This window comes from Falco punctatus, assembly GCF_963210335.1.
Source record: "Falco punctatus genome assembly, chromosome: 17".
NCBI classification, from domain to species: Eukaryota; Metazoa; Chordata; class Aves; order Falconiformes; family Falconidae; genus Falco; species Falco punctatus.
Genome location: NC_137597.1, coordinates 4,965,869 through 4,992,907, shown reverse-complemented (window position 1 = coordinate 4,992,907; position 27,039 = coordinate 4,965,869). Strand labels below are relative to the sequence as shown.

The 27,039-nt window shown below is 61.0% G+C and overlaps 3 protein-coding genes across 9 annotated transcripts in view; 2 read left to right on the top strand and 1 right to left on the bottom strand.

The window, feature by feature from the left end:
- Window position 1: 1 nt before the first annotated feature.
- On the top strand, window positions 2-9,792 carry REN (renin). The gene is made up of 9 exons (XM_080367219.1): window positions 2-2,132; window positions 2,705-2,861; window positions 3,027-3,150; window positions 3,443-3,561; window positions 3,738-3,943; window positions 5,137-5,259; window positions 5,838-5,982; window positions 6,102-6,200; window positions 6,626-9,792. Exons 1-9 carry the CDS (start codon window positions 1,885-1,887, stop codon window positions 6,785-6,787), a joined length of 1,383 nt encoding a protein of 460 aa, XP_080223345.1. The 5' UTR covers window positions 2-1,884; the 3' UTR covers window positions 6,788-9,792.
- A 692-nt stretch (window positions 9,793-10,484) lies between these two features.
- Window positions 10,485-22,037, top strand: ETNK2 (ethanolamine kinase 2). Of its 2 annotated transcripts, none has more exons than XM_080367215.1 (8): window positions 10,485-11,201; window positions 15,133-15,392; window positions 15,893-16,030; window positions 17,222-17,364; window positions 17,468-17,551; window positions 18,019-18,188; window positions 18,877-18,950; window positions 19,120-22,037. In XM_080367215.1, exons 1-8 carry the CDS (start codon window positions 10,929-10,931, stop codon window positions 19,190-19,192), a joined length of 1,215 nt encoding a protein of 404 aa, XP_080223341.1. In that variant the 5' UTR covers window positions 10,485-10,928; the 3' UTR covers window positions 19,193-22,037. The 2 variants fall into 2 exon arrangements, with proteins under 2 accessions (XP_080223341.1, XP_080223342.1); XM_080367216.1 differs by having other exon boundaries at window positions 11,073-11,201; window positions 11,845-15,392.
- SOX13 (SRY-box transcription factor 13) overlaps window positions 21,051-27,039 on the bottom strand; it is a 45,675-nt gene continuing 39,686 nt past the window's right edge. For 5 of the 6 annotated variants that reach the window (XM_080367205.1, XM_080367201.1, XM_080367204.1 and 2 more), the window contains 9 exons: window positions 26,479-26,547; window positions 26,192-26,306; window positions 26,030-26,112; window positions 25,788-25,947; window positions 25,442-25,551; window positions 25,217-25,313; window positions 24,967-25,110; window positions 23,193-23,409; window positions 21,051-23,094 (listed from right to left, as the gene is read on the bottom strand). In XM_080367205.1, coding sequence (XP_080223331.1) covers window positions 22,821-23,094; window positions 23,193-23,409; window positions 24,967-25,110; window positions 25,217-25,313; window positions 25,442-25,551; window positions 25,788-25,947; window positions 26,030-26,112; window positions 26,192-26,306; window positions 26,479-26,547 — 1,269 coding nt within the window. In that variant the 3' untranslated portion in view covers window positions 21,051-22,820. The remainder of the gene's footprint in view (window positions 23,095-23,192; window positions 23,410-24,966; window positions 25,111-25,216; window positions 25,314-25,441; window positions 25,552-25,787; window positions 25,948-26,029; window positions 26,113-26,191; window positions 26,307-26,478; window positions 26,548-27,039) is intronic. The other variant, XM_080367202.1, reaches the window with a different exon arrangement.

Here is a 27,039-nt window from a genome sequence, read left to right as displayed (position 1 = left end):
AGGGCTAGCACTGGCCACTGCAAGGCAACAGCCCTCAGTTCTCTGAGGGGCTTGGGTAAGTTGGTTTTGTCTGTTTATGCCTTGGTTTCCCTTCCAAGGGATTTGTGGTGCCATTCCCTTGGCATGGGGTTGTCATCCTCGAGGATGTGGGATGCGCTGTCATCCTCCAGGACCGGAACAGGCTGGTGCTGCCTTTCCCCTGGGACTCCCCATCCTCTGCCCTTCCCAGCTGCATCCCCCTCTAGCTGCCCCATGGGAGCGGGGTCCATCTGTCCCTCCTAGGAGAAAGCCATGCCCAGAGCATCTGATGCTCCTCAGAGCTCCTGCAGATGTGCCTCCCCTTGGCCCTGGGTTGAAGGGCAGCTGGAAGCACTGGAGTCTCATGGTCCTGCATCCTGAGACCACTTTCCCCCTCTTTCTTTTGGACTCGCACTACAGCCCCGGGCTCTCCTTTGGGGAACAGTGCTTGGCAAAGCAGGCAGAGCCCATGGGATGCCCCGGGATGGGGATTTACGTCTGGTGGCTCCTCGCCAGGCTCTCTCTCACATCGCTGTGGCTCCTGACCTCTGCACCTCGCTGCAACCTGCGCCGGGGCACGAGGCTCCCCCGAGTGACGCAGCGCTGGAGCCCAGCGTGGGAAAAGACGTCAGGGCGCGGGGGAGCGGGGCTGCGACCCGTGGGGCACAGCCCGGGTGCCCGCAGAGGTCAGCCTTCCCCTGGCCCCAAGGACTGCGGCTAAAATCCCCCAGGGGAAGGAGGCACTAAAGCCCTGGGTCTGGGGGCAAAGCTGTCTGCAGCCTGTGGGGTGTCCCCCTTGGTGGCCCCTGGGTAAGGGTGACAGCAGTGCCCTAAACAAATCCCGTCTGCAACGGGAGCGCGCTGGCGTGATTACGTAGCTGGGGGTTTTGAGGCGGGGGCAAGTGTGTTGTCAGGTTTCTTCCAAGAACATTTTTATTGCTTTTGCAACCATTTCCCACCAAGGTTCCCTGAGGTCAGGCTCTGGGCTGGGAGCCACAGGGCCTGATCCAGCACCCACCACCCTGGGCTGGGCACTGCTTGAGGAAGCACAGCCGTGTGTGAGCTGGGGGCCAGCGATGCACCTTGTAGCAAGGAGTCCCCAAGCTGAGGGTTTTGAAGAGCATCTCCCTTCCAAAACACAGGGCAGGGCTGGGCACAGCGGCTCGGGTACACAGAGCACTCTGAGCTCCTCTTGTCCCGTGCAAGGTAAGGAATGGAGTGTTCTTCCCTACCGTGGTGTGCCTGGCCAGGCTGGGGAAACTTGTACCTTGATCCAGTATAGTATGCAACAACTGCAATGAGTTTAGCTGTTCTCTGCTCCAGGCTCTGCGTTAAGGCTTTGCTCCCTCACTGCCTTAGAGCTGGGGGGTTGTTTCCCCCTTGCTGCGCTCAGAGCAGCCCCCATAAGGGCAGTGGGGTCTGGTGGGTTTGCAGTTGGCCTCTGCGTGGCCGAGGGGGCTGTGGCTGAGCGCCCTTTGCTGTTCCCAATCCCAGGCCTTTGGGGAAGGGCAAACCTGGTTCCTCTGCAGCATGGAGCCTGGGGACATCTCCTTGGCCAGACTGCCATCTAGACCTGAGCCACCACCACCTGCATCAGCATCACCCACCAGCTCTCCTGATTGACACCACCAGGCATTTGGCCCGTGGCCTGCACACACAGTTAGCGATAGCCAGGCGCTGACACGTAGCAATGCTATTAACCGCAAGGAGCGTGGGCTCACGGCTCCCAGCTATTCACAGCTCCCCTTGCCAGCCGTGCCTGTCAGCCATGCCCACCTGCTGCTGGGCACGGGGCTCTCTCAGCCATGCCACCCTCCGCAGGGACTATCACAGCCAGCATCCAGCCACCTGCCCTTGGTGCTGCCCATGGGATACTCAGCCCTCCCCCGGCCAGCGGGGAGGAGAAACCCACAGGGATGCAGAAACACAGGCTATAAAAGCATCCTCCCCTTTGGGATGCAACTAAGCAGCTGGCGAAGGAGGCGAAGGAGGCGGCTGCCCTGGGAGAACGCGATGCCGGCAGGACACAGCAGGAGGGTGCAGCAGTATCTGGTGGTCTTGACCATGACCTGGGGTGCCAGCTTCTTCCCCTCGCCAGCCCAGGCTTTGCAGAGGTAGCAGGCGTGCGTGTTGCGGGTGGCCCGTGGTGTGCTGGGTCTCACCGTCTCCCCTTGTTCCTGGGTGCTTGGGCTGGTGCTGAGGGCTGAAGGGCTCTCCTCCTGCTGCAGCCATGCTGGGAGATCCCTTTCCTCCTCCTTGTCTTCCCTGCACTGGCACACCTGCTCTTCCTTGCTCCTCTCCCTCTCTCCCCTTGAGCACCGCGTGGCTCAGCAGCATCCTGGTCTCCAAACAACCAAGGAGGCCAAGATGAGCGTTTCATTTGTAAAGCAAACGAGCCAAGCGTGGGGCTGGGCTCAGCCCGGGGGTGGCTGCCCGCTGTGGGTAGATGCCTCCTGCAGCAGCCACCCCCGCGTGGGGTCCCTGCCCTGAGTGGGCTGTGATGCAGCCCCCCATCCCCGGGGCCGGTGTGGGGCTGGCAGCCCCACGGCGTGGGGAGCTGCTGCCATCTAGAGCCACCTGGCTGGATTTCCCAGGGCAGGAATGCTGGGCGGGGGATGGGGGAGGGGTGTGTGTGTCTTCTGCGGGTGCTCCCTGGCCCCCCAGCCCTGCCCTCGCCCTCCGGCAGGATCGCGCTGCGGGGGATGCCCTCCATCCGCCAGACGCTGCAGGAGATGGGCATGAAGGTGTCCGACGTCTTCCCCGAGCTGAGGCAGAGCAGGCGCAGCGGGGTGGTCGCCCCCCGAAACGGGACAGCCCCCACCCTCCTCACTAACTACCTGGATGTGAGTGTCTCCCTGCGTGGGGGGCTTGTCACCCCAACACAGCCCCGCACCCCCCGAGTCCCACCCGCTGCACCCCACGGTGCATTCGCTGCCACGTCTGTGGGAGCCCCCTGCCCTGCCTGAGCTGTGCCCCCCGGGATGCTCCCCATGCCGTCCTTCTTCCAGACCCAGTATTTTGGCGAGATCAGCATCGGTACCCCCGCGCAGACCTTCAAGGTGGTCTTTGACACGGGCTCGGCCAACCTGTGGGTGCCATCCTACAAGTGCTCCCCCCTTTACAGTGCCTGCAGTGAGTACGGGGGCATGGCCCGCCACGGGGTTGGGGCTGACCCCCCCCCAACCTCAGTTCCAGCTTCAGCTCAGTGACCGTAGACGAGTCCCTCCGTCTCAAGGGCTGCTCAGAGCGGGCTGGCATGGTTGTCTTTGCATGAGGGGGGGTTGGTCTGCCACTGTCGGGTCCCCTGGCACTGGGGCAAGGTGGGTTCATCACCCCACAGAGGCTGGGGGAGTAGAGACCCTCAGCCGGTCCTGCTCCTGCCGCCTCACTCGCGTTCTTTGATGCACCTTCTCCTTCTCCCCAGTTTCCCACAGCCGCTACGACTCCTCCAAGTCGCGGACGTACGTAGCCAACGGCACAGGCTTCGCCATCCGCTACGGGACGGGGAGCGTCAAAGGCTTCCTCAGCCAGGACATCGTCACGGTACGTGCGTGTCCTGAATTTGCAGACCTGGAGCTGCTGGCTCAGCAAGGAGATGTCCGCGTGTGGCTCTGCTCACGCATATGAGCACCCCTGGTTACCCCAAGAGTGGTGGGGGGGGGCTCTTTGGGGGATTTAGCCCCCCAGCTCCCTGCACGGATGCTTGTGCCCTTCCCCAGGTGTCAGACATCCCCATCATCCAGGTCTTTGCCGAGGCGACGGCGCTGCCTGCCTTCCCCTTCATCTTTGCCAGGTTTGATGGGGTGCTGGGGATGGGCTACCCCAGCCAGGCCATCGACGGCATCACCCCTGTCTTCGACCGGATCCTCTCCCAGCAGATCCTCAAGGAGGACGTCTTCTCTGTCTACTACAGCCGGTGGGTCTTATGGGGAGCAGGTGCCAGGGCTGGGGAGGTGTTTGCGGGGCAAGGCACGGGCATTGCAGCCACGGCAGTGCTGGGTTTGCACCTCGGGATTGGGAAAGAGCCATGGCTGAGGCTGCGGGACCTGGTGGGGGTGGGTGGAGGGCAGGAGCACGTTGAGGATGCCTGGAGGAGCTGGGGTGAAATGAGGCAGCACAAGAGGCAGAGCCAGGTGGATGCTTATCTGGAGCTGCTGGGTAGGGAGTGCCGAGGCCGGGAACGGCTGCTCCCTGCTCGTTTGTCACTGTCAGATTGCACAAAGTCACCAGCTCTGCTAGTGGGGCTGGAGCAATCACAGCTGGGAGTGGATTTAGCGCTTCACCTACAGGCAAAACAATAATAAATCAAAAAATCACCAAAAATCTATTGAAAAACCTGCACAAACAGCCAAACTTTTCATTTCCTACGCCAAACTGTTGTGCCCCAGCATCTGTCCTCCCTGCAGCACAAATACCCGCAGGAGCAGTGGGTAGATGGGCCCCATCCTGGCAGAGCAGGAATGCTGCCCCCCAGCCCCAGCAGTCCCCAGTGGCCCCACTGGCAAGTACAGTGACAAACAGACCCACAAACTCACGCTTCAAGCAGGCATGATACCTCTTCACCTCAGCTGAGGGTGGATACATCAATAACGAACAAAACCTAACGACGCTGGCTGCAACTGCAGCCTCATCTGGGTGCCGCTTGGGTGCCCTTGGCACCCCAGGGATACAGCTGCTCTCGGCCCCCAGGCTTACGGAGCATCTCTCTCTTTGCAGAGCTTCGAAGTAAGAAGACACAAAGCACGAGCGCTCTCAGGACAGCACCCACTAACAGCCACCCGTGCACCCCAGGGCGGGTCAGCAGCCCCTGCTCCCACTGCCAGGCACTGGTCCATGGGAGCTCACGCGCCGCAGCAGCCCTGTGCCGGGCTCTGCCCACATGCCTGCCCCACACAGGAGCCAGCACCCACCTGCTCAGATGCCTCTGCATGTGGCACCCCCTCTCCTGCGGGCTCTTGCACCCCTCTGAACTAACTCGGGGTTTCTTCTGCTCCAACTCGCTCTCCTCCGCTGCTAACCGGGTCAGCAGAGCCTCACGGCTGGGGCTGGTCCCTTCTCACTGTTTTTTTCAGGGACAGGAGCCGAGGGGGAATCACTCCGCTGTGTTTTGCACCCTAGGAACATGCCTCTCAAACCTGGGGGGGAAATAATCTTCGGGGGCAGCGACCCAGCCTACTACACCGGGGACTTCCACTACCTGAACGTCAGCAAGAGCGGCTACTGGCAGATCAGCATGAAGGGGTGAGGGCAGGGAGCAGCACCGGGCCACATCCTGCAAAGACCCCTGGGTGGGCGAGGGTGGGCCTGGGAAAAGCGTGCCGGGTGGTGGGGAAGGTGGTCCATGGGGATTTCACTCGGTGTTGCTGGTGAATGCTTTCCCCTCTGGAGGGGAGCAGGTTCCTCCAGAATTGCATCTCCAGGCTCAGCCAGGAGGGAGCTGGGGAATGCAGAGGGGGTGGCACCGTGGGCTGATTCAGCTTGGAAGCTGCAGTGGAAGAGTTTAACCCCCTTTAGTCCTGCAGAAGGAGCGTGAGGCACTGAAACAATTCCGCTTTGTTTCATTTAAAAAAAAAAAAAAAAAAACAAAACAAAACAAAACAACAAAAAAAAAACCCACACATGACAAAGCTTAGCCTTCACATTTGAGAAGCTTGAAGGGAGGATTCCCGGTGCCCCTGGAGAGTCCAGAGGCACTGGGAGCAGCACATGCTCTGCCCAGCCAGTGATCCCTGCACAAAGATGTGGCACCCATGGCCCTGGGAGCCAAGCGGTGGTCACCATGGGACACTCAGGGTCACCCCCCTCCCCTCCGGCTCCAGGGTGTCCGTAGGGGCTGAAATCCTGTTCTGCAAGGAAGGCTGTTCAGTGGCCATCGACACAGGAGCATCCTACATCACCGGCCCAGCCGGCCCCATCTCCGTGCTGATGAAAGCCATCGGGGCGGCAGAAATGGCAGAAGGAGAGGTGAGTAAAGCCCCCCTCTGCCCTGCTCCACGTGCCCACCACCTGCCGCCTCAGCTGTCTGTACCCCAGCCCACCCCCGTCCCAGCAAATGAACTCAGCGCTGTCTCCTCCTCCTGCAGTATGTGGTGGACTGTAACCAAGTCCCTCAGCTGCCCAACATCTCCTTCCACCTGGGCGGGAAGGCCTACGTGCTCAGTGGCTCAGCCTACATCCTTCGGGTAAGCTGCATCCCTCCATGCGGGGCGGGAGGGCAGCTCCCCCCAGGCTGGGTGCATCTGATGGGGAGAGCAGTGCATCTCGGGGTGCAGGTCTCCTGCAGCACCCTGCGCCCTCCTGGCTCCCCTAAAGCAGCTGAGATGAGCCCCAGAATGATGCTTCTTGGTTTTCCCCACACCCTTCTGTTTGGCAGAGGTGTCTGGATGAGCCAGACCAAGCTGTCGCTGCTTCCTTGGGTGGTTTGGGGGAGATTTGGGGTGAGCAGCAAAGAGCAGAGAAAGGGACGGATCCTCCTTCCTGGAGGAAGGAATGTCGAGGCCAAGCAGAGGATGCTGAGCTGGGGATCCCAGCCCTTCCTCAGGCAGGCTGCAGTAGGGATCTGCCTCCTGGCATCTCCCTCACTGTGTGGCTCTCCTCCTCTTTGCAGCAATCGCAGTACGGGGAGGATATCTGCGTGGTGGCTTTCTCAGGGCTGGACATCCCACCCCCGGCTGGTCCCCTCTGGATCCTGGGCGCCAGCTTCATTGGGCACTATTACACCAAATTCGACCGGCGCAACAACCGCATCGGCTTTGCCACAGCCCGCTGATGGCTGAGGGGGGGGCTGGGGAGAGGGATGAGGGAGCCAGCCTGGAGGCAAAGATACCACCAAGAAGAAATGGTTTGAAGTGCAAATGAAAGCCGAATTTCCTTACAGCTCAGCCACCTCCTCTCTTTACCGAAGCAACTGCAAAACCTCACCTTCTCCCACTCCAAAACCCCCGCTCTGCTTCCCGAGAGTCTCTGCTGCTGGGGAGAACTGAGCCTTCAACGTGCCTTCTGGAGAGCGTGTTCAGTTTGGAAATCAAAGTGGGATCCTATGTCCGGAGGGAGCTGCACCTCCAGCGACTTTCAGGGTGACGTGCAATAGTACAACTGGCATGCAGCGAGCTGCTGCTGGCGTGGAGGTGCTCGCAGGTTGCAGACAGACTGAGGAGGGATGATCTGTTACGCTTCGTGCTATTCTTTAAATGGGAGAAAAATAATCTGGCTGTGTTTGAAGATAGTTGTAGCTGGTGTTAACTCTACCCCTCTTCATGATTTTAATATTAAACAGTCTTAGAGCAATGGGACCCTGTCTAAATGCTTGTTCTTGCAGAGGGGAGAGATCAGATGCTTTTATTAAGAGAACTGGATGACGAGTGTCCCTCTTCTAGGATCCACCACTGCATTTATGCCCTTCCCTGTTTCATAAGAGCGAAACACCCTCCCAGCTAGTGCCACAGCATCTACATGCAGGCAAATCAGGGTCTTTTCAAACAGCAAACAAGCTCTTTCTGCAGGAGATGAGCTGCTGTGTGAGCTCCCCATGCCTCGACCTGCCTTCCCACGGGGGGGCGTCGGGACCACTGGTGGCACCTGTGGGGACAGGGAGAGGGTGAATGTCTGCTCTGCTGCTCTTCTGGGAGGGGAAGGTGCCTGCGGGTCTGATTAAGGCTGGCTGACTTTGTCCCACCAGGAAAGCAGCTCTTGCTGCCCCAGTGCCTGGATCTGTTTTCATTGCCACGCTGGCTCCAGCTAACAACTAGAGGCTTGTCTCTGTCCTGGCCATGTGCAGAGATGCTCAGCAGGAGCATGCCGGAGCTGTGAGCCCCGTGCCAGCTGGCCCAGCAGGAGAGGCAGACCAGTGCTCCCAGCCGGAGGCTGACATTTCCAGTTCTGCAGGAGAGCTGTGGTACTTCAAGTTACAGCAGTAAATCCAGGCGCTCCACGATGCCAAGCAGTTTGCCACGCACTCTCATCCCTAGCTCCACTAGCTCAGGTGCTGTGACTGCTTGTGGTCCACGGCCGAGCCCTGGGAAATGTGCCTGTAAAGCAGAGCACACTTGGGCTTCTGGAGCAGAGCCTGGAGCAAGCCACCATCTGAGCGTCATCGCTCGCAAAAGCTTCTCATCCTCATTTCTGCAACCAGTGATGACTTCAGATGAATTCCCAGTGCTGCCTGGAAGCGCAAGCTGACATGAGCTGCCTCTCAGGCTGCAGGGATGGTTGGGAGAGGGATGCTCCTGCCAGCACCGAAACAGTGGCTGCTGGGTGACCTTTCCAGCCAGGTAGGCAGCAGCCCCCACTCTGCTGGCCAGCCCTCCCCCTCCCAGCACGGCACCTTGTCCCTGCCCTGCCCCACGGAGTGGCAGCGTGGCCTTACAGCACAGAGGATGTGGCTAAAGGGGTGTTTGTCCCTCCCGGGGGGGTCTCCGCAGCCACAAAAAACCTCAGCGTTGGGGTGCACAACGCCGGGTCTCCAGGGATAGGACATTCAAGGCACCCAACGAGGTTACTTGTTTCTTTCCATCGCCTTCTGATCCATCACCTCCAACATGGGGGCAAGGGGAGCAGCGGCAACGGCTCTGGGGGGCCCGGGGGGTGGTGGGAAGGGGCCCCAGCGGTCAGCGTATCTTGCTTTCATCCAGCGTTTCCTGAGCACACCCGGGCGCTCCAGGCAGCTGCTCATCAGCACAGGAAACCCGAGGGGCTGGGAAGTAGGGGCAGCGCGGGCAGGGAGGGCAGAGCTGCCCGGAGACCCCTTGGCGAGGGGGGATCTGCACAGCTCAGCACTGGAGCTACAGCCCGGCCTCTCCACGACCTTCTGGCCATACAGGGATGCTGGCAAGCTTCTCCCCTTCCTTCCCCCTGCAGGGAAACCCTCCACTCGGAAATAACGAAGCCTCCTCTGTCCTATTCTACACCACCATTTGGTGTGGAGATAGAACCCACACTTCTCTCGGGTCTGGAGAAGGCTCCATGTCAGCTTGCAAAAGCACCGGGTGACCTAAGCCCCCACGCTGGCTTCTGCCTACACGGTCAGGCTGGCCTAAAATAGGATGTTTTTCCAGTTCTGTTCCCCTTCAGCACATTGGGAGGGAAAAATGCCTGGGCTGCTTGCAGTGCTGCTCCCGGGCCCCTTAAGCCAGTTTATTAACACCTCTAATCGCCTGCGCCCCGGCAATTTCCTCGTGGCTGCTGCGCCGTCTGGCTGCGAGGCACGGCCAGCGTGCAACCACCCCGTATTAACACTTGTGATCGTTACGGGCAAGCAATTAGGCCACGCTCAGCCCAGCAAAGCGGCAGGAGTAATTATGACCATCCTATTAAAACTGACTATATTTAGAAACACAGGGAACTGGCTGGATATTATTTAATAATTTTTTTTGTCCCCTTCCCTAAATGATTTTCCCCAAGTCTCCATGGTCCATTTAGCTGGTTTCAGCCGCAGCCGGCTGTAAACTTTGGAGGGGGCGTTCTCCGCTCCGAGTCATGTGCAGTTGTTATTTCCTTTGATAATTAAGCCAGGTCGGAGCGGTGTCAGCGGGCTGCGGGGGGCTGTGCCGACGGGCGAGTCGTGCTTTATCTTTAACATCCAAACCTCTCCCCAGCCCACCTATAAATCCCATATGGGGGTCAGCGCTGGGTGGGTGATGTGGTAATAGGGCTGGTGAGGCCAGGGAGGGGGAGCATCCCTCCTGGAGCCCAGGATGCTGCCAGCACATCCTGGGGTGCAGCTCATGTGTGGCATCCCCGTCCTTTTTATCCCAGATCCCAAAGGGATGGGGGGGGGGGGGGCTGTGCGGAGCCCCCCTGGGTGGCTGGGGGACTCTGGGTGGAGGGTACTGGCAGCAGGTGCAGCAGGTTGGGGGATCCTGTGCAGGTCCCAGCGTGGGTCCTGGTGTGGGGCTGGTGTGGGTGCCAGTGCAGGTCCCAGTGCAGGGCTGGTGTCAGTGCCAGTGCAAGGTCAGTGTTAGTCCCAGTGTGGGGCTGGTGTGGGTGTCAGTGTGGGTCCCAGTGCAGGTGCCGGTGCTGGTACAGGGGCCGGTGCCAGGGTTGCTGTGGGTGTGGGTGCCGTTATGGGTCCCGGTGTGGAGCCAGCGTGGGTGCAGGTGCAGGTCCCAGTGTGAGGCTGGTGTCGGTGCCAGTGCAAGTCTGGTGTCAGTCCCAGTGTAGGGCTGGTGTGGGTGCCAGTGTGGGTCCCAGTGCAGGTGCCTGTGTGGGTGCTGGTGCAGAGATGGTGTAGGGGCTGGTGCAGGGCTGGTGCAGGTCCCAGTGCAGGGTTGGTGTGGGTGTGGATGCTGTTATGGGTCCCGGTGTGGAGCCAGTGTGGGTGCTGGTGCAGGTCCCAGTGTGGGGCTGGTTTCGGTCCTGGTGTGGGTCCCAGTGCAGGTGTGGGTCCTGGTCCCAGTATGGGTCCTGGTGCTGAGGCGGATCCCGGTGTGGATGTGGTCCCAGTGCGAGTGTGGATCCCGGTGCGGGTGCGGATCTCGGGTACGGATGCGGGTCCCGGTGCGGATGCGGGTCCGAGTGCGGATGCGGGTCCCGGTATGGATGCGGATCCGGGTGTGGATGCAGATTCTGGTGCTGGTGCGGGTCCCGGTATGGATGCGGATCCGGGTGTGGATGCGGATCCCGGTGCTGGTGCTGGTGCGGGTCCCGGTACGGATGCGGATCCGGGTGTGGATCCCGGTGAGAGTGCGTGTCCCGGTGCGGATGCGGATCCCGGTGCCGGTGCAGGTGCGGATCCCGGTGCGGATGCCGATCCCGGTGCGGGTGCGAATCCTGGTGAGGGTGCGGGTCCCGGTGCCGGTGCGGGTCCGGGTGCGGATCCCGGTGCCGGTGCGGGTGCGGGTGCGGGTCCCGCTGACCTCACAATGCGGGCGGGCTGCCGGGGAGGCGGGCGGCGGGGGGCGGGCCGGTGACTCATGGCTTCCCAGCGGCGGGCGGCTCCTCCCCGCGGCCGCCGGCCCCGCGGCAGCCCCCGGCACATGGGCCGCGGCTCCGGCAGCGCGGAGCTGGGCATGGCCGCGCCGCCCGGCCGCTGCCCCGACTGCCCGGGGCCGGAGCGGGGCGGCGGGGGGGCCCCCGCCGTGCCCCACCTCGGCATTGCGGTGGACGAGGGCGACGTGCTGCCCGGGGCGCTGCGGCTCATGCGGGAGCTGAGACCCGGCTGGGAGCCGGCCAGGGTGAAGACCAAGGTACGCCCTGCCGGGATGGGGGGGAGCCTGCGGGGACCCCCCCTCCCCCCGCCGCAGCCCCGCGCATCCCCCGCAGGGATGGTCCGAGGGAGCTGCAGAGCCCGTTGGGGGGTCTAGGGTCCGCCCGCGCGGGGCTGTGGGGCTCCCCCCGGGGTGCTATAGGGCGCGCCCTGGGGCACCTATAGCGCTCGCTCTGGGGGGGGTGTAAGGTCCACGTGGGGGTGGTTGTACGACCCACCATGGGGGCTATAGGACCTGCCAAGGAGGGTGCAACGTCCTGCGTGTGTGTCCCCCCAGTTCTCCCCTCCACTCTCGGAGCGTAACCATCACCGATGTGCAAAGGTGTGACACAGACACCACCCCTCACCACCCCCCCGCAGGCTTTGGGGACCCCTCGGGCAGCCACTGAGCGGTGACTGCGAATGCAAGGGTGTCCCCAGGGTCCCTCGAGGCTGCCGAGGTGGGTGCAGGCTGGGGGGCTGCTGAGGTGGCAGCCTGCGCTGCTGGGCCCCCCACCCCGAGCCCCTCCTGCAGGTGCTGCACCCCTGCCTGCACCCGGTGCTGTCGGGCCCCTGCTTGCAGGAGTAGCTGCTCCTGGGAGCAGGTCTCGCTTGGGTTACTTGTTGGTTTGCACCTTTGCCAGGTCGCATGGGCTGCGTGCAGGTTCAGCCGGGAGCGGGGATTCAGCGCTGGGCTCCTTGCACGGGACAGGGCTTTGCCGTCCGGAGCTTGGCAGGGCTTTGCTGCAGCGGCTGGAAGAGCGGGGCTGGCAGCTGCCTGACGTGGGGGTCCCCTTTCCCCTCCTCACCTCCACCCAGGGGTGTCAGGTCTGCGGTGGAAACACAAGGCTGGTGGTACCTGTGCCCTCACCGGGCTCCGGGCACGGGAAAGTAGCGGAGCTGGATGCGCTTAAACATGTACACGTGTGTATGCATGTCCTCCGAAGGCACACGCTTCCAGTGTGCCTGGAGTGTCATTAAAAATGTATTAATAGCCAAGTGTAATTAAATACAAGAAGCTGCAGGAAAATACATATGAAAGGGCAGACGGCAATGGGCAGGAAGCTGGGAGCTGGAGTTCCTCAGAGCACATAGTTCAGGGGCAGGAAATCTCCCGGGCTCCGAGCAGCACCGAGCACAGACTCAGTGGCAATGGTTGTTTGAGAATGACCCCAGCTCTTTGGTATCCAGGCTTTCTCCAGGCACATCGGAGGGGGTCAGTGTTCAACAGCAGCTTGTGTGTGCGTGCGTGTGGTTTTAATTTTAAAAAAAAAAAAAAAAAAAAAAAAAAAAAAAAAGGCGAAAAAAACCCCTTCAGCAGTTAGGGGGGGGGGGATTGGAATCTCCAGTTGTGTTTCCCTTCACTGCTGTGGCAAGAGCTGTTCGGGAGGAGATTGGAGCGGTGCACTGGTGCTCAGCTGGTTCCTATTAGCGTTCCTGTTCACTTTCCTCCACGCACTGGAGCGGTGCCCAGCTCACACCACCTCGTTGCACGGTGTCAGTGCACAGCTGCTTGCAGGGGCTGTACCAGGCTGCGCTGGTGACACAGGAAAATCTCCTGGTGTTTGGGGCAGGGTGTGGAAGATGGGAAGAAGGCTCTGGGTGCTCGGCCTCCCCTGCCTGCCCTCTTCTTACGGGGGTCTTCAAGCCCCTGAGCTCCGGGTTGTGCTAGCTTTCACAGGGCTCCCACTCCTCATCCTTTAAGCTCTGTCCCTGGGTAGAAGCATCTCCGTACGGAGAAGGCACGGGCGGTATCGGTGAGTCAGCCAGCCACGCTGTCAGGGAAGCACTCACTCCTCCATCCCTCATCTGGCGATAAGAAGAGCAGCAGCAATATGGAGCCAAACCCCTGCTAGGACCCCGGTGGGGCTGGATTTTTTTTTAGCTCCACTTTGGCAACAAGGTGCCCTGCTGCAATCTGGCCCCCCGGGGCTGTTGGCCACCTCTCGGGATGGGGAGCAGTGCTGGGGGTGCCTGCACGCGGAGGTGGCCAATGTGCAATGCTTTGGGAATGCCGAGGGGTCTTCCAGGGTGTCCGATGGAGCTGCTTTGCTTCGGCACCTTTGCACAGGGCTTGGGTCTCACATTTCATTGATGCAGGGCTCCTGGTGTGGAGTCAACGCTCGCTTTTCCCCACTCCCTGCTGTCATACAGCTGCAGTAGGGAAGGATCTAGGCTGGTAGCAGCGCTGCAGCCCTGCTGATAGCTGGCTGTGCTTTAGAGCCACAAGGAATAGCACCGGGCATCTCCCAAGCAGCCATGCTCGCTCCTCGGGAGCTGGAGGAGCTGCTGCCGCCTCCAAACCAGTGTGCGTGTCTGCAGGTTGCTGACGAACCACGTGTGAGCCTCCAAAGTTAGCAGCCTGGAATTCAGGGGGGATAAGGCTCAGTAATCCCGTTAAACCCACTGAAAAGGGCTGATCGGGCTTGTTGAGCAGGAAAACAAAGCAGCGCAAGGACTTCGCAGGTGAGGCAGTGCTGAGCATCTCGATGTGGAGCTGGTCACCTGCGGCTGATGTGTGCATGGCTGATGGAGCGCACTGGCCCCAGGGTGCACTGTCTTCTACATGGATGGGCCACGTCACCTTCGGCTTGCTGAATTTCTGGCCTCTGGGGCCTGGCAGGACAAGGAGAGGAGAGAGCCAAGCGTGGCACAGTGGTGGAAACACAGATTATCTGCCCTGGGAAAAGCAGCTCAGCTCCTTGAGAAGGTTCAGTCCGCCCCAGCTGCAGCTGAGGGGCAGCAGCCCACCAGCGACGTGATGGCTGGCTCGCTGCTTGCCGTGCTCACCCCGAATCCAACACCAGCCAGCTGTGTAACGAGGGCTGTTAGCACCGTCTAACTTTGGGCGTCTCATTCCAGTGCTTTGAGTTTCCCTCAGGAGGCTGCATGGGGAGCCCTATATATAGGCACCCTATATAGGAGTGTGAGTTGCTGAGTGGGATGTCTAAAATTATCTGTCCCACCCCCAAGCACCGCTGCTGCCATAGCACGTGCCCTCGCCTTCCTCCTGCTCCACCAGCATCACACTTGCGCCAGCTCCCTGAACCCAAAGGGGATGAAGAAAACACTTTTGGGGGAGCAGCGGCACCCCGGCATGCTCAGCCTCTGCGCCAGGCAGGTACCACATGGGGCTGAGCATCCTGCCGGTGCAGGGGGGGCGATGGGGCAGTGGTTTTCGCTGGGGCAATGGCTGGAGGCAACTGAAATTGCTGCGGGATGGGAAGAGGAGCCTGGGATGGGAAGAGGAGCCTGACGCAGGCGGCAGCGGTGGCAGCAGCCCCTGCATGTGCGTGGGCAGGCGGCCAAGCCGGGGTGACGGGAGAACAAAACTCTCTTTCCATCTGTGAGGAGCCGTCAGAGCAATGACATGAGACGTCCCCAGCAGAGACATCCCTGCCTATCAGCGACCCAGCCCTGTGGGGAGGGTCAGGAGGAGGAGATGGGGTGGTGGTGTTTGCTCCACGTTGTTTGCTGGTGGGTTTGGTGTTTTGGTTTGGGTTTTTTTTTTTTTTTCATTTTGTGCCAAAAGATTTATGCTGATTACTTGGGAGTGATTCCCGGGGCTGCTCAGGTGCCAAACGTGCTGGCAGCACATCTGGCCTGAGCTATTCCTGAAGTCCCAAGTGGGAAATGGCAGGATTTCCACCCAAACCACCAACCTGGTGCAGCTGAAGCCTCATGCCTGTGGCCCCATGCAGAGCCCCAGTTTGCACCTGAGCCTCAAGGCCTTGCAAACTCATGTCACCTGCCAGGGGAGCTTTTCTGGCTGCTGTGGGCACTGCTGCTTTGTGCTTCCTTTTGCCCATTGTCGCCTTTGCCACCTTGCTGTGTCCCGGGGGTCTGCTGTTGGGAAGGGGGTTTTCCCCCACTCCCGGCTGGCATGGCAGGGATGTACAGGCATCGGCTCTGCTGCCCTTCTCCCCCTCCAGCTCTTCACCGATGGCATCACCAACAAGCTGGTGGCCTGCTACACAGACGAGGGCATGGCAGACGCGGTGCTGGTCCGTGTCTACGGCAGGAAGACGGAGCTGTTCGTGGACCGGGAGACAGAGCTGAGGAACTTCCAGGTGCTGCGTGCCCATGGCTGCGCCCCCGACCTCTACTGCGCCTTCCAGAATGGGCTCTGCTACCAGTTCCTGCCGGGCATCGCGCTGGGACCCGACCACGTGCGGGACCCCCACATCTTCAGGTGGGCAGGACTCCCACATCCTCGGGGGTGTGGGTCATGGGGGGGGCCCACGGTGCTTCTCCAGGCACAAGGGGGTTGCCCCATGTTCCTGGCTGTCCCCCTCAATGCCTGTGCCCCAGATGGGTGCTCGAGCATCACTGATGTGCACAAATCTGGGTGGTGCTGGGTGATACGTGGGCCAAACTGCAGCTGGGTTTATCACCGTGGGGTTTTTTAAAGCATCCCTTTTTGGTGGAGAGAGATTTCACGGGATCCACGGCTTTTATCTGAACTTGCCTGGAAAGGCGAATGCTGCTTTTGACGCAGACAGGGTCTTGAAGCGCTTCAGAGGCTTGCAGCTGAGGTGGAGGGGGGTTCAGCTGTGCTGACCCTGCGTTTTTTAAACATGACTTTTGGGGTCCCCCCAGTCAAGACGTCTCAAGGCTGGCTTTGAGGAGCGCTCCTCTCGGGAGCTCTGCTACACGGCCACCTCTCACCCCCATATCTGTGTTCCCTTCCAGGCTGGTGGCCCAGGAGATGGCCCGGGTACATGCCATCCACGCCAACGGGAGCCTCCCCAAGCCCATCCTCTGGCAGAAGCTGCACAAATACCTCACCCTCGTGAAGACGGATCTCAGCCCAAAGGTATCCAACCCCAGGTAAAGGCAGAGGGATCCCAAAGAGCCAGGCTCTGGCATGGGCATCCGCTGCCCACCCATCTCTAAGTCTTCCCCATACAGGACCGGGGGAAGAGCCCCGGTTCCCAGGTAAAGCCTCTGTGGGACTCTGGGATCGGTGAGCAGGGCTGGGGATGCTGTTGGGGCTGGATCTGGCCACGTAGCTGCTTCTGGATCACGATCCCTCTGTGAGCAAACTCGTGGCCAAGCCATCAAGAGCAGGTGGGATGGAGGCATCTCCGTGCACCTCCCGGTCCCCTTCCCCCTGCCAGTGTGGGGGTGACTTTTGCTGTGCTAGAGCAGAGACAGCTCTGGCTTGTGTCTGTACAGCACCCAGGCAGGATCCGGCCCGAGCCAGAGACTCCCACCTGCTGTAATAATTTGCCTCCTCCTCTCTGCAAACCTAGCCTGCATTTTAAACCCTTCCTAGAAGAAGCTGAAGCTCAAGACCTTCATACGGAGGGGATCTGAGCAGCAAGGTTGAGCTGACATTGGAGGGGATGCTAGAAACCCAGTATAGATTGAAACAGCCAGTTCCCACTTCAAACCAGTTCATCCCACCTCTGGGAGCCTGAGGTTTGTGCCAGGGTGTCTGGGAAGGATGCGGGCAGCCCCAAGAGGTGGTGGAGGTGAAAGAACCTGAAGGCAAGCAAATAATTAACCTGTTCCCTGAGCAGCAGTGGCGGGACGCAGGGCTTTTCTCAGACTTTACCCAAGCCTGCACCTTTGGTGCAGCCCAGTAGGTAATGATTAACTGGCTCTCTTCTTGGAACTGAAACTTCTGAGGTTACTGAGAAGGGTGCATGCCCTGGCAGAGTCCAAAAAAATTCCCGTTGCCTGGGGTTTAGCTGGGCGCTTTGGGAGTGAGCACTGGGGGCTCGGTGGCTGGTTGGGTGATTTTAAGGGATGGATGCGGGTGTTAGTGGGGAGAAGGGAAGGGCTGAGGCTGCACCATGGCATCGTCCAGGCTCCCTGGGTACCACGCAGCATGTCAGAGGATGTCTGAGCCAAACCTGGCCTCCCCACCAAAAACGGCCCCATTAGCCCCGCTTTGCATCACTGATGAGTTCATTTATAAAATGCACGGAGGGAAGCAGGGGGCAATGCCACCCCTCTGCCCCCGAGGGAGGTTCCCCATGAGCAGAAGTGATTCCACCCCATCCCCTTCCCCAGCCTCCAGCAGGACGTGCCCAGCCTGGAGATGCTTGAACATGAGCTGGCCTGGATGAAGGAAACTCTCTCCCAGCTGGGGTCCCCCGTCGTGCTTTGCCACAACGACCTGCTCTGCAAGAACATCATCTACGACGGGACACAAGGTGTGTGGCAGCAGCTTTGCACACCCAGTGGAGGGGTCTGTCCCTCGCCCACCTCCCCGGGGGCAGGCAGCTCCATCTCCAGCCCCTGCCTTTGCCTCCACAGAGCACGTTCGCTTCATAGACTACGAGTACACTGGCTACAACTACCAGGCTTTCGACATTGGAAACCACTTTAATGAGTTTGCAGGTGAGTCGGGCTCCTCTCCGTGGCACTGAAGGTGGCCCCCCACAGCTGCAGCAGTTGCCCCAGGGTCTCCCCATCCCTGGGGATGAAGGAGGCGGTTGCAACCCCAGTCCTATAGTGAGAAATTGGGCAGCTTCTCCTTGGGCTGCCCGGGGTTAGAGTGATGTGCAAGGGAGGGTCTCTGCTGCTGCTGGGATGCTGCTGGGATGCTGCTGGGATGCTGCTGGGATGCTGCTGGGATGCTGCTGGGATGCTGCTGGGATGCAATGCCTGCATGAGCCCTGCTCTTAAGCATGCAAGGACTGGATGGGTGCCTCAGACCAGCGGGTTGATCCCCAACTTGTGCAACCCTGGAGCTGCAGGGGTTTTTGCTCACCTGGTCGTGCATGAGAGCCCCCCCAGTCACATTGCTTTGCCCTGGAGAAACCCTCTGGCCCCCTGGGCATGGCTGACCCCGGCTCCCCTCGCAGGCGTGAAGGAGGTGGATTACCGCCTCTACCCCAGCAAGGAGACCCAGCTGCAGTGGCTGCGCTCCTACCTGCAGGCCTACAAGCAGCTCACCCAGGGGGACCGAGGAGGCACGGGGGTGTCTGAGGAAGAGCTGGAGGCTCTCTACGTGCAAGTGAACAAGTTTTCTTTGGTGAGTGGTGGAGGTGGGCAGGAGCCAGCCCCTCTCGAGGGCTGCCTGTGGGATGGGGGTTTTCTTTGCTCTTGGGTGAGCTGGGGTTTCATGCTGCAGCTCAGCTGGTGAGGATGGGGGTGCAGGTGCCAGCCTGGGGGCACCTGGGGCAGGAGGCCACCCCAAAGAGCTCAGTTGCAGAGGCACTGAGCCCCTAGGCACAGTCAAAGATTGCGCTGGCTGCCTGCCATCCCACCGACACATGCCAAGGGACAGCGTGTCTCTGATTGCTGTGGCCTTGGGCTTCCCTTCAGAGAGGCCGGGCACAGCTGAGCATGAGGAAATCCTCTTTGGTAAATGCCATGGGCAGGTGGAGCCAATTTTCTGGAAACTTAAGGGCAAAATATCAGCTGGTTTCCTGGCTGGAGCTGCCAGGAGGGACATCTCGGCTGCGAATGCAGAGGCTGGTACCCTCAGCATGCTGTGTGGCTGTTCAGTATCCTTCCTGCTGGCATCCCTCACCCGGGCTGGGATCAGACTCCAGAGGGTATAAAAATACACATGTGGGCCAGCCCCAGCTGGCTGCCACTCCATGTCCTGTCGTCACAGCCGCGGGACTCCTGGGACCCGGCCAGGAGAGGCACAAGTGACTCGTCCTGCAGGCAGGGATGCTCCGTGCTGTTTCTGATCCTTGTTTTGTCTGTTGCAGGCATCCCATTTCCTCTGGGGATGCTGGGGCCTGATCCAGGATAAATACTCTACCATAGACTTTAACTTCTTAAGGTGAGTCTGCCGGGGCTGGGGACATTTGCTCCCGTAGCAGTTCAGTGTGAAATGGCTGGAGCAAGAGGATCCCAGTGGTCCCTCCATGCTGAAAGGATCCTCTGCAGCCAGGGGACACAGGACTGGGGGGACGAGCATCTTAATCTGCCCCCCTCTCCTCTCTTGGCAGATATGCAAAGCTAAGGTTTAAAGAGTACTTCAAGATGAAGCCGGTGGTCACAGCCCTGCAGATCTCTAAATAGCATCTCCAGCCTGTGAGACCCTGAGCTATTTTGTCCTTGCTGCGTCCACAGCCCTCGCATCCCCCTTGCCCCTTCCCCACCCCAGCCGGGGGCGAGGGCAGGTCCTGATGGTGGGAAGGGGAAGGAGAGGAGCTCTGACCCAGCCACCGATTAAAGGAGACCCTGGACATACCTGAGACTGGACCATGAGATGCTAGAGAGGACCACGGCCTCGGAGAGGCCCCTACCTACGCAAGGAAGCCTTACCATCGCCTTAACGCCGAGCCCCGGCTTGGCCCCAGTGCCCGGCGGGTCCGTGCTTTGCTGGCACTGCTGCTGCTTGGCTCGGCACCCAGTTTGCTCCCTCTGTGCTGTCCCCAGGGGTGGAAATGGGTTCCCCCCCCCAATCTGCTCAGGAGCCCCCAGAGCTGCCCAGTTGTTTTTGCTGCCCCAACGCACACGCTGTGCCCATTGCTGCTCCTGCTGTCCCCTCTTGCCCTGCCTGCTCCATCCCACTTGGGCTGCCACCCCCAACCCAGCACCTTCCTTGGGTCAGTATTGATCCTGGGCTTGGGGCTGTCTCTGAGCTTGGGGCCCTCTTCCATGAGCAGTGGGTGTTGCGGCACTCCGGCTCGGATGGTGCAAAGCAGCACGGGGCAGCAACAGCCATGAGCCACGTGGGCTTGTGACCAGCAGGCGCTGGGTGCCTGCACCCCCTGCGATGGGTTCAGCCCACAGCTGGCTCCGCTTTTACCCCCTGACCATGGTCTCCCAAACCTCACAGCATCCTGTGCTGCTCTGCCTTCCCCACCTCCGCCGGGGCCAGGGGGGGTCGGTCCTGCCCCTCAGATGGACACCATCCCTGTGCTCCTCTCTTTGCGGTGTCCCTCTGTGGGACCCCCCAGACGGAGGTTGAACTGAGCTGACCTGCTCCATGAGCAGTGTCATCCCCTGTCAGCGCTCAGCTGCTCCCCCATCACAGGTCCGTGAGGGCAATCCTGGCCTGCTGAGCACTGCCCAGCTCGTGACAGTTGTGCATCAGTCGAGGGGTGGGATCAGACCTCTCTGCCACTGCCTGGGCTGCTGGGTGAGTGGTGCGGGGACAAGGTGGCCGTCCCCTCCATATGGGCACAGGAACCTTCCCCCAGCAAGAACTGGAACTGTTGTTGCATCTGGTGTTTCTTTTGGTGCAAAATAAAAGCTGCTGCTAGCTGGAAGTGGGGGGTGGTAGATCTGTGGGGATGGGTGCAGGACCTGTGCCAGAGTGGGGTGACATCCCTGGGAGTGCACCCAGCCCTTCTGCTGCGGGTGGGGTGGGCTGATGATGTCCCCTCATGCTTCTGAGCTCCTTTCAGGTGCTGCAGGGGACCAACAGCCATGCAGCATGGGAGGGTGTTTGCATGCAGCGCTCGCTGCCTCTTCCCCACGCGCAGCAGCTGCTGGGGCTTCTTGTCCTGGAGCGATGCCCTGGGGTTTAAAATAGCCTTCTGCAGAACTGCTCCTGCATCTTCATCGCGGGTGCCCTGGCGGGCTCTGGCAAGAGCAAGCTGGACCACTTGGCTGCAGCAGGGCATTGGGTGGAGGCTGAACCCCCAACCTGCTGCCACATGGGGCAAGACCCTGAGAAACCATAGGTGAGTGGTGGGAAAGAGGGGGGAGCAGCCTGGGACCCACCACGGACAGACAGGGCAGGAGAAAGAGAACAAGAGACAATACTGCAGGTAGCAAGAGCCTGAGGAGGGGGCTGTGCTGGAAGAGGGGCAGGGAAGGGGGGGAAACAAGCACCCCCCCATCTGTGCTCTGACTGCCTGGGGCGAGAGCTCCCCATCCAGCCCTCGGCTCTCCCTGACTCCAGGTGGGTAAAGTCCAGACCCAGATCTCTGCTCCAAAAAGTCATCTTTATTGTGCCAAGGGGTGGGGGGGCAATTGTAAACAAGTATGTGAAATATACAGGTTAAGTTACTCATCGTCTTATTAACAAAATAAAGCTCTATCTATATTTACAGTCTTAAAAAAAAAAAAAAAAAGAGAGGAAGAGCTGCATCTTTGTCGGGCACATCTGCTTCCAGCCCCCTCTGCAGCACAGCTCGTCCCACCCTAGGAGCCGGACCCCTTCCCCAGAGACCCCAGCCCCAGCAGCACAGGGAGGGGGAATAAATAAAGCACTGACAAAGGGCAAGAGAGGAGAGAGGTGTTTGCTGGGCGGGCGAGGAGGCAGGATGCTCCCTTGGATAAACAAGGTCCTGCCGGCAGCCCCGCAGGGTGCAGGGGAGCAGCACCGGGGCCCCGATGCTGCAGAGCCACCGCTCCAGCCCCCCACCCTGGGGCTGGGGCCATGGGTCCACTGCAAAGCCCCCACTGCAGGGCTCGTCCCCTCGCTGCAGCCGGGAGCCTGGGCAGCTGCGGCTCCTCCTGCACCCCCAGCAAGGTCCCCGGGGTGCCAGGCTGGAGGCCAGGGGTGGCTGTAGCCAGAGCTGTCGTGCCCGTTTCTGGCTACAGCCACAGGGCGGTGCACGGACACCGTGCATGCACAGCCGGACACCGTGCAGCACAGCCGGACACCGTGCACGCACAGTCGGACACTGTGCACACACAGCCAGACACCGTGCACAGCCGGACACTGCACATGCACAACTGGACACCATGCACAGCTGGACACCATGCACCGCTGGACACCGCGCATGCCAAGCCACGCTGTACCCCAAACACCCCCAGGCTGGGCTCTGACCGGAGCAAAGTATTATTTTTTTTTTTTTTAATTTTTTTTTTTTTTAATGGCTGCTGTTTTTCTCTCCCTCTGTGTTTTTCACGAAGCAGATCACAGGTGGAGCCTGCGGCTTGCAGAGCCGGGGTGCAGGAGGGAGAGGTGCCCAGGGATGGATGGGGCACATCCTGGCAGGGGCCAGGGTAACGGTGCAGCTGGGGAGCAGCCACCCGCTTTATTTACAAAGTGGGCCAGAGCTGTCAGGAGCGTCAAGAGCTCCACGGAGCCCTTGGCTGGTACTCGGGTCAGGCGAGAGCTAGAAATGGCTCCATGGGAATTTGCTGGCAGGGTCTAAAGACCAAGTGGGAAACACGGCAAGGAGGTCAGACTGGCCGGAGCGAGGGACAAGCATGTCCCCATCCCCTGTCGCCAGCAGTGGGGGGATGGCAGCTGCTGCAGGTGAGGCTCTCTGCAAGAGCCCCACCAGTGCTGGAGGGCTGGGAGATGCTCTGGAGGTTTCCCCACACCCTGATCTCCTCAGGTCCCTCCCAGGGGGCCACGAGTGGGTGACAGCTCAGCAGCCGTGGCACCCGCACCCCCAGACCGGGTGGCCTCAGCTCCCCACAGCTCTGCTGCCGGAGCAAGACCAAGCCAGCCCTCCGCAGCTTGCCCAGCGGGGTTGGCACGTCCCGGCCATGGCCCCATGCAGCACCCGTGGCCACTTGTCACCCTCGCTGGGGAGCACCCCACCGAAATGCTGGGTGGGACCCGTGCTTCATGGGACCCGTTGGCAGGCAGGCAGCGAGTCCTGCCTGCCAGGGTAGCAGCTCTCCTTCACTCCCAGCGCAGCCCTTTGGCCAAGTCCCATCCCATCAGGGGATGCTGTGACCTCCTTTTCGGTGGCAGCCAGCCCTGCTGCCCCCACCCACATGCCCCCAGCCGCCCTCAGTCCGTCAGCACCACCAGCTCGCCATCACTCTTGTCCTCACCCTCCGAGTCCTCCTCCTCGCTGTAGCGGTACATCTCACCGTTGGCCACCGAGTGCCCATCATCGCCGCCATCACCCTCCTTGAGGCTGCGCGTGTTGACGATGACGGGCATGCTGGGGTCCATGCTGCGGGGCAGGTAGTGCTCCATCAGGGGGGACGTCAGCTGCATGCCCACCGGCCGCTGGTACAGCACATCGGAGGAGGCGGGGGGCATCTGGCTGCCCTGGGGCCTGTGGGACAGGGGATGCAATTGTTGGGGTGTCAAGGTGCCCCTCGGGTGCACCTTGGGGTGTCAAGCCCCCCCGGATGGGAGGAAGGGGCGCGTTACCCTATCAAGTAGCCCTGCCTGGCGTCCTGCCGCCGGTTCCTCATCAGTGCCTTGTACTCGCCCACGCGCAGCCGCTTCCCCTCCACGATGCAGGTGCGTTTGGGTCGGGGCTTGTACTTATAGTCGGGGTATTTCTCCAGGTGCTGCCTGCTCAGCCGGGCTTGCTCCTCGTAGTAGGGCTGCTTCTCCTGGTTCGTCATGGACTTCCACCGGGAGCCTGCGCAGAGAAGAGCCACGGGGCACACTTACACCCTGCTCGCTGGGACGAAACCCACACCGGCTGCCATCTGCGATAGCCAGTGCAAGAGCTGATGAACGCTCATGCCACCCCCTGTGCAAACAGCACCTAAACTGGCACGCAGCTGGTGAGAGCGGCTGCACCGGTGGGAGCCCCGTGCCGCAGAGGGCAGCCAGCCCTCCCGGCACAACAGGAACAGGTCCCCAACCCTGACCTCCCCCAGCCACCTCTCAGGTCATGGTTTTTGATCCTCTCCAAGGTATGGTGAGCAGGTGCTGCAGCTAAAACAGGCTGTGCTGGCATGTGACTCATATTCCCCCACCGGCTGACCTTTATTGTCACCGCTGCCAGCACCCTGGGCAGGAGGGCAAAGCAGGGCACAGCACAAAGGCTGCTGGGCTCAGAGAGGGGCTCACGACCAGGGTCAGCTCAGCACCTGGCAGGGCTACAGCTGAACCAGTGTCCAGTTTGGGAGAGAGAAGGACAAGCTGGAGATGCTTGGAGATCCTCAGCATCCTTGGAGATGCTCAACAGCCAACAGGATACAGCCCTGAGCATCCTGATGGGACTATGGAGTTAGCTGGGCTTTGAGCAGGGCTTTGGGCTGGGGACATCCAGAGACACCCCCCCAGCACCTAAATCCTCCTCTAAGTCCCTGAGTGCCCCTTTCCTGGGTGTCCTTCACCAGCCAGCATGGCCTAGCTCCCCCAGAAAGCTCCGTCTCCCACACCTGCATCACGAGCCAGGTGGCCCAGGTAAACTGAGGCACAGAAGCGTGCCCATGGTGCCAGATGTCCTCCACCGGCTCCTTCCCCACATGCTCAACCCCTTGCACCAGCTGAGACCCTCATTTCCAGGAGCAGGAGGGCACAGAGGAACAAACCCCCCTGCCTGGGTGCGTACCAGCTCTGGACTCATCCATCTGCAGGTATCCACCTGCTAAATTTGCACCCCCCTCAAGCAGCGAGCGGCTCCCTGGTCAGAACCACGTCTGCTATTTAAAGCCATGGACATCTACCGTGACCACATGCAGCTCACTGCAGAGCACCCGCTCCCAGCCCCCCGGTCACGAGAGGCAAGCAGAACATGCCCACGTGCTCCTTCAAAGGGAAAAGCTTGGCAGTTGTTTTGGGTTTTTTCTTTAGTGAGCAGAGCTGCTAAAACAAGCCCGCGGCAAAGCGAGGTGCAGGTGGCAGAGGTAACCCACGGTGTGGCTGCACAGGGCTCGCTGGTGACTGCACCGCTCACTTTTAATAGCCACGTGGCCATGGGGTAGGGCTGGCGTGACCGAGAGCTGCACCAGGGCTGCTGCCATCAGGGGGGTATGGGATGTTGGCTGGACGCAGCCCACACTGCTACGGGGACCTCCGGGAGTGATGCTGCAGCAGGGGTAGCATCATCCTGGCAGGCATCACCCGTATGTGGGTGGCTGAGGGCAAGCGGAGCAAGCAGCTGGACGGAGTTTGTGTCCCCACACCAAGGATGCAGGGGGGGGTGGTCCTGCCCCAGCCCCCCGCCACCATCCCCATCACTCACCCAGGATCTTGCTGATGCTGGAGTTGTGCATGTCTGGGAAAGCCTGCAAAATCTTCCTCCTCTCGTCCTTCGCCCACACCATGAAGGCGTTCATGGGCCGCTTGATGTGGTTGTTGTTCCTGGACTCGGGGAAGTGCCGTGAGCCTGTGAGGGGAACCCCAGTGAGGCCAGGAGCCAGAGGAAGGAGCAAATGGGTGTGTGTGGGGGGGTGTGTGTGTGTTACACCGCGATGCTCTCGGCACATCCTTACCGTCCATCTCACAGGTCAACAGAGCCTCATCCAGCCGGTGGGCAGGAGTCTCCTCCATCCTCTCCTTCACTGGGGAAGAATCAATCCCGGCATGGTCCTGTGGAAGAGCGGAGAGTCAGGACCCAGCTCCAAGCCATGGAGCCTGCTTGCAGACGGACACCAGCTCTGGCTGCCTACAGTGGGGTCAGCCAGGGGGACGGTGACCACCCGGGGGGTATCCCTCACCTTGCGGTAGGGGTTGCTCAGCGATCCTTCCATGGCTCCGCTGTGGCCGTGCAGCAGCTGCCGCGCGTCCTGGATGGCTTTGGTGATGGCATCGCCTTCACCCAGGAACCCTGGCAGGACAGTGGCACAAACCCCCATCAGCACCATCTCCAGCACCCTGCAGCACCCCCATCCCACCCTAGCAATCACAACCGCATGCCCCAAGGGGGTGGCACAGAGTGGCAAGTGCCCACTCAGGCCACTCCTGGGAGGAGGGACCCCAGGGAGCAGGGATGTCCCCTGTCTCTGGGAGGTGGCCAGGGGAGGGCACGGGGCCATCCATCAGTGAAGGCACTTGGAAACTCACCCAGAGGCAGGTTGGATGGGCTGGTCTGCAGGTCCCTGGTAGCTCCGTGACTCGGCGTGAGGGACTGGCAGCTGCTCATCTTCAAACTGGGTGAGCTGGAGGCACTGGGGAGGTCGGAACCTTTGGGTTTGGCCGTCAGGTTCAGCGGCTGCGAGGTCTCCTGTGGTGGAGAGGAGCGGGGGATGAAGCGCAGCCCCCACAGCACCCCAGCCTGGGGGGATGGAGGTGCTTTGGGGCTGTACCTGCATCTGGAGGTGGCCTGAGCCGGCGGGTCTCTTCAGCGTGGGAGGAGGGGGGCTGTGCAGCAGCTGCACCGGGTAATCCACTGCGGGGAGCAGAGGGAGAGGGGTTGGGGGACGAGGCCACCCCACAGGGCTGGAGCAGTCCCGGGGGACCCCGCTCACCTGGCTTGCAGGGGATGGGCTGGATAGGCAGAGCTAACTGGGAGTCGGGAGTGACAGGGAGAGGCTGGTGGCTGGGGGTGAAGGCAGGAATCATGACGTAGGGCATGTTGACCTGCTGGAGGGAAGATGGGGAAAGAAGCAGAGAGAGCAGATAACCGCTGCGGGACACTGCAGGCAGCTGCCATCCCCTCGCCTGGCCCGGGGAGGGGACACAAGCCCGGTACGTGGCGAGGCTGCAATTATCCAGCACGGGAAGGGGGACATGAGGAGGTGTCCCCTGCCTTTACCTGGATCTGTTGCTGCAGCAGGTTGATTTTGTGCTGCTGCTGGATGAGCTGCTGCTGCTGCTTGGCGATCTGGCAGAGGGGAGGCAGCGGGGCTCAGCGGCATCCACAGCAGCGCCGAGCTGGCCCCGGTGGGGCTACAGCCCAGCACGAGTTGCCCAACATCAGCAAAAGGGAGGCAAGGGGTCTGCAGAGGGTCCCGAGGGCTGGGGCGGAGGGGGGGGGGGCTGAGGTACCCCTGAGCCATCTCGAGGGGCACAGGGAGAGAAATGGGCTGGGAGGGATGGCGTCACTCCCACCCCAGGGTATGCCAGGGGGGGTCACCCCTGCCCTTAGCACCGCATGGGCCACCCGAGAGGAAAAATAGGTGTTTAAAGAGCAAAGAGAGCACAGTCAGGAAAGACCCAGTGTGATTTAATTACTCTGAGTGCAGTTCCGACCTCCTTTGGCCCTTGTCCTCCCAGCACCAAGGAGCAAGGTGGGGGGTCTTTGGGATGGGCACAGAAAACGGGAGGGTTTCTGGGCAGAGAAGTCCTACTGCCCCCAACACCAAAGCCACCCCAC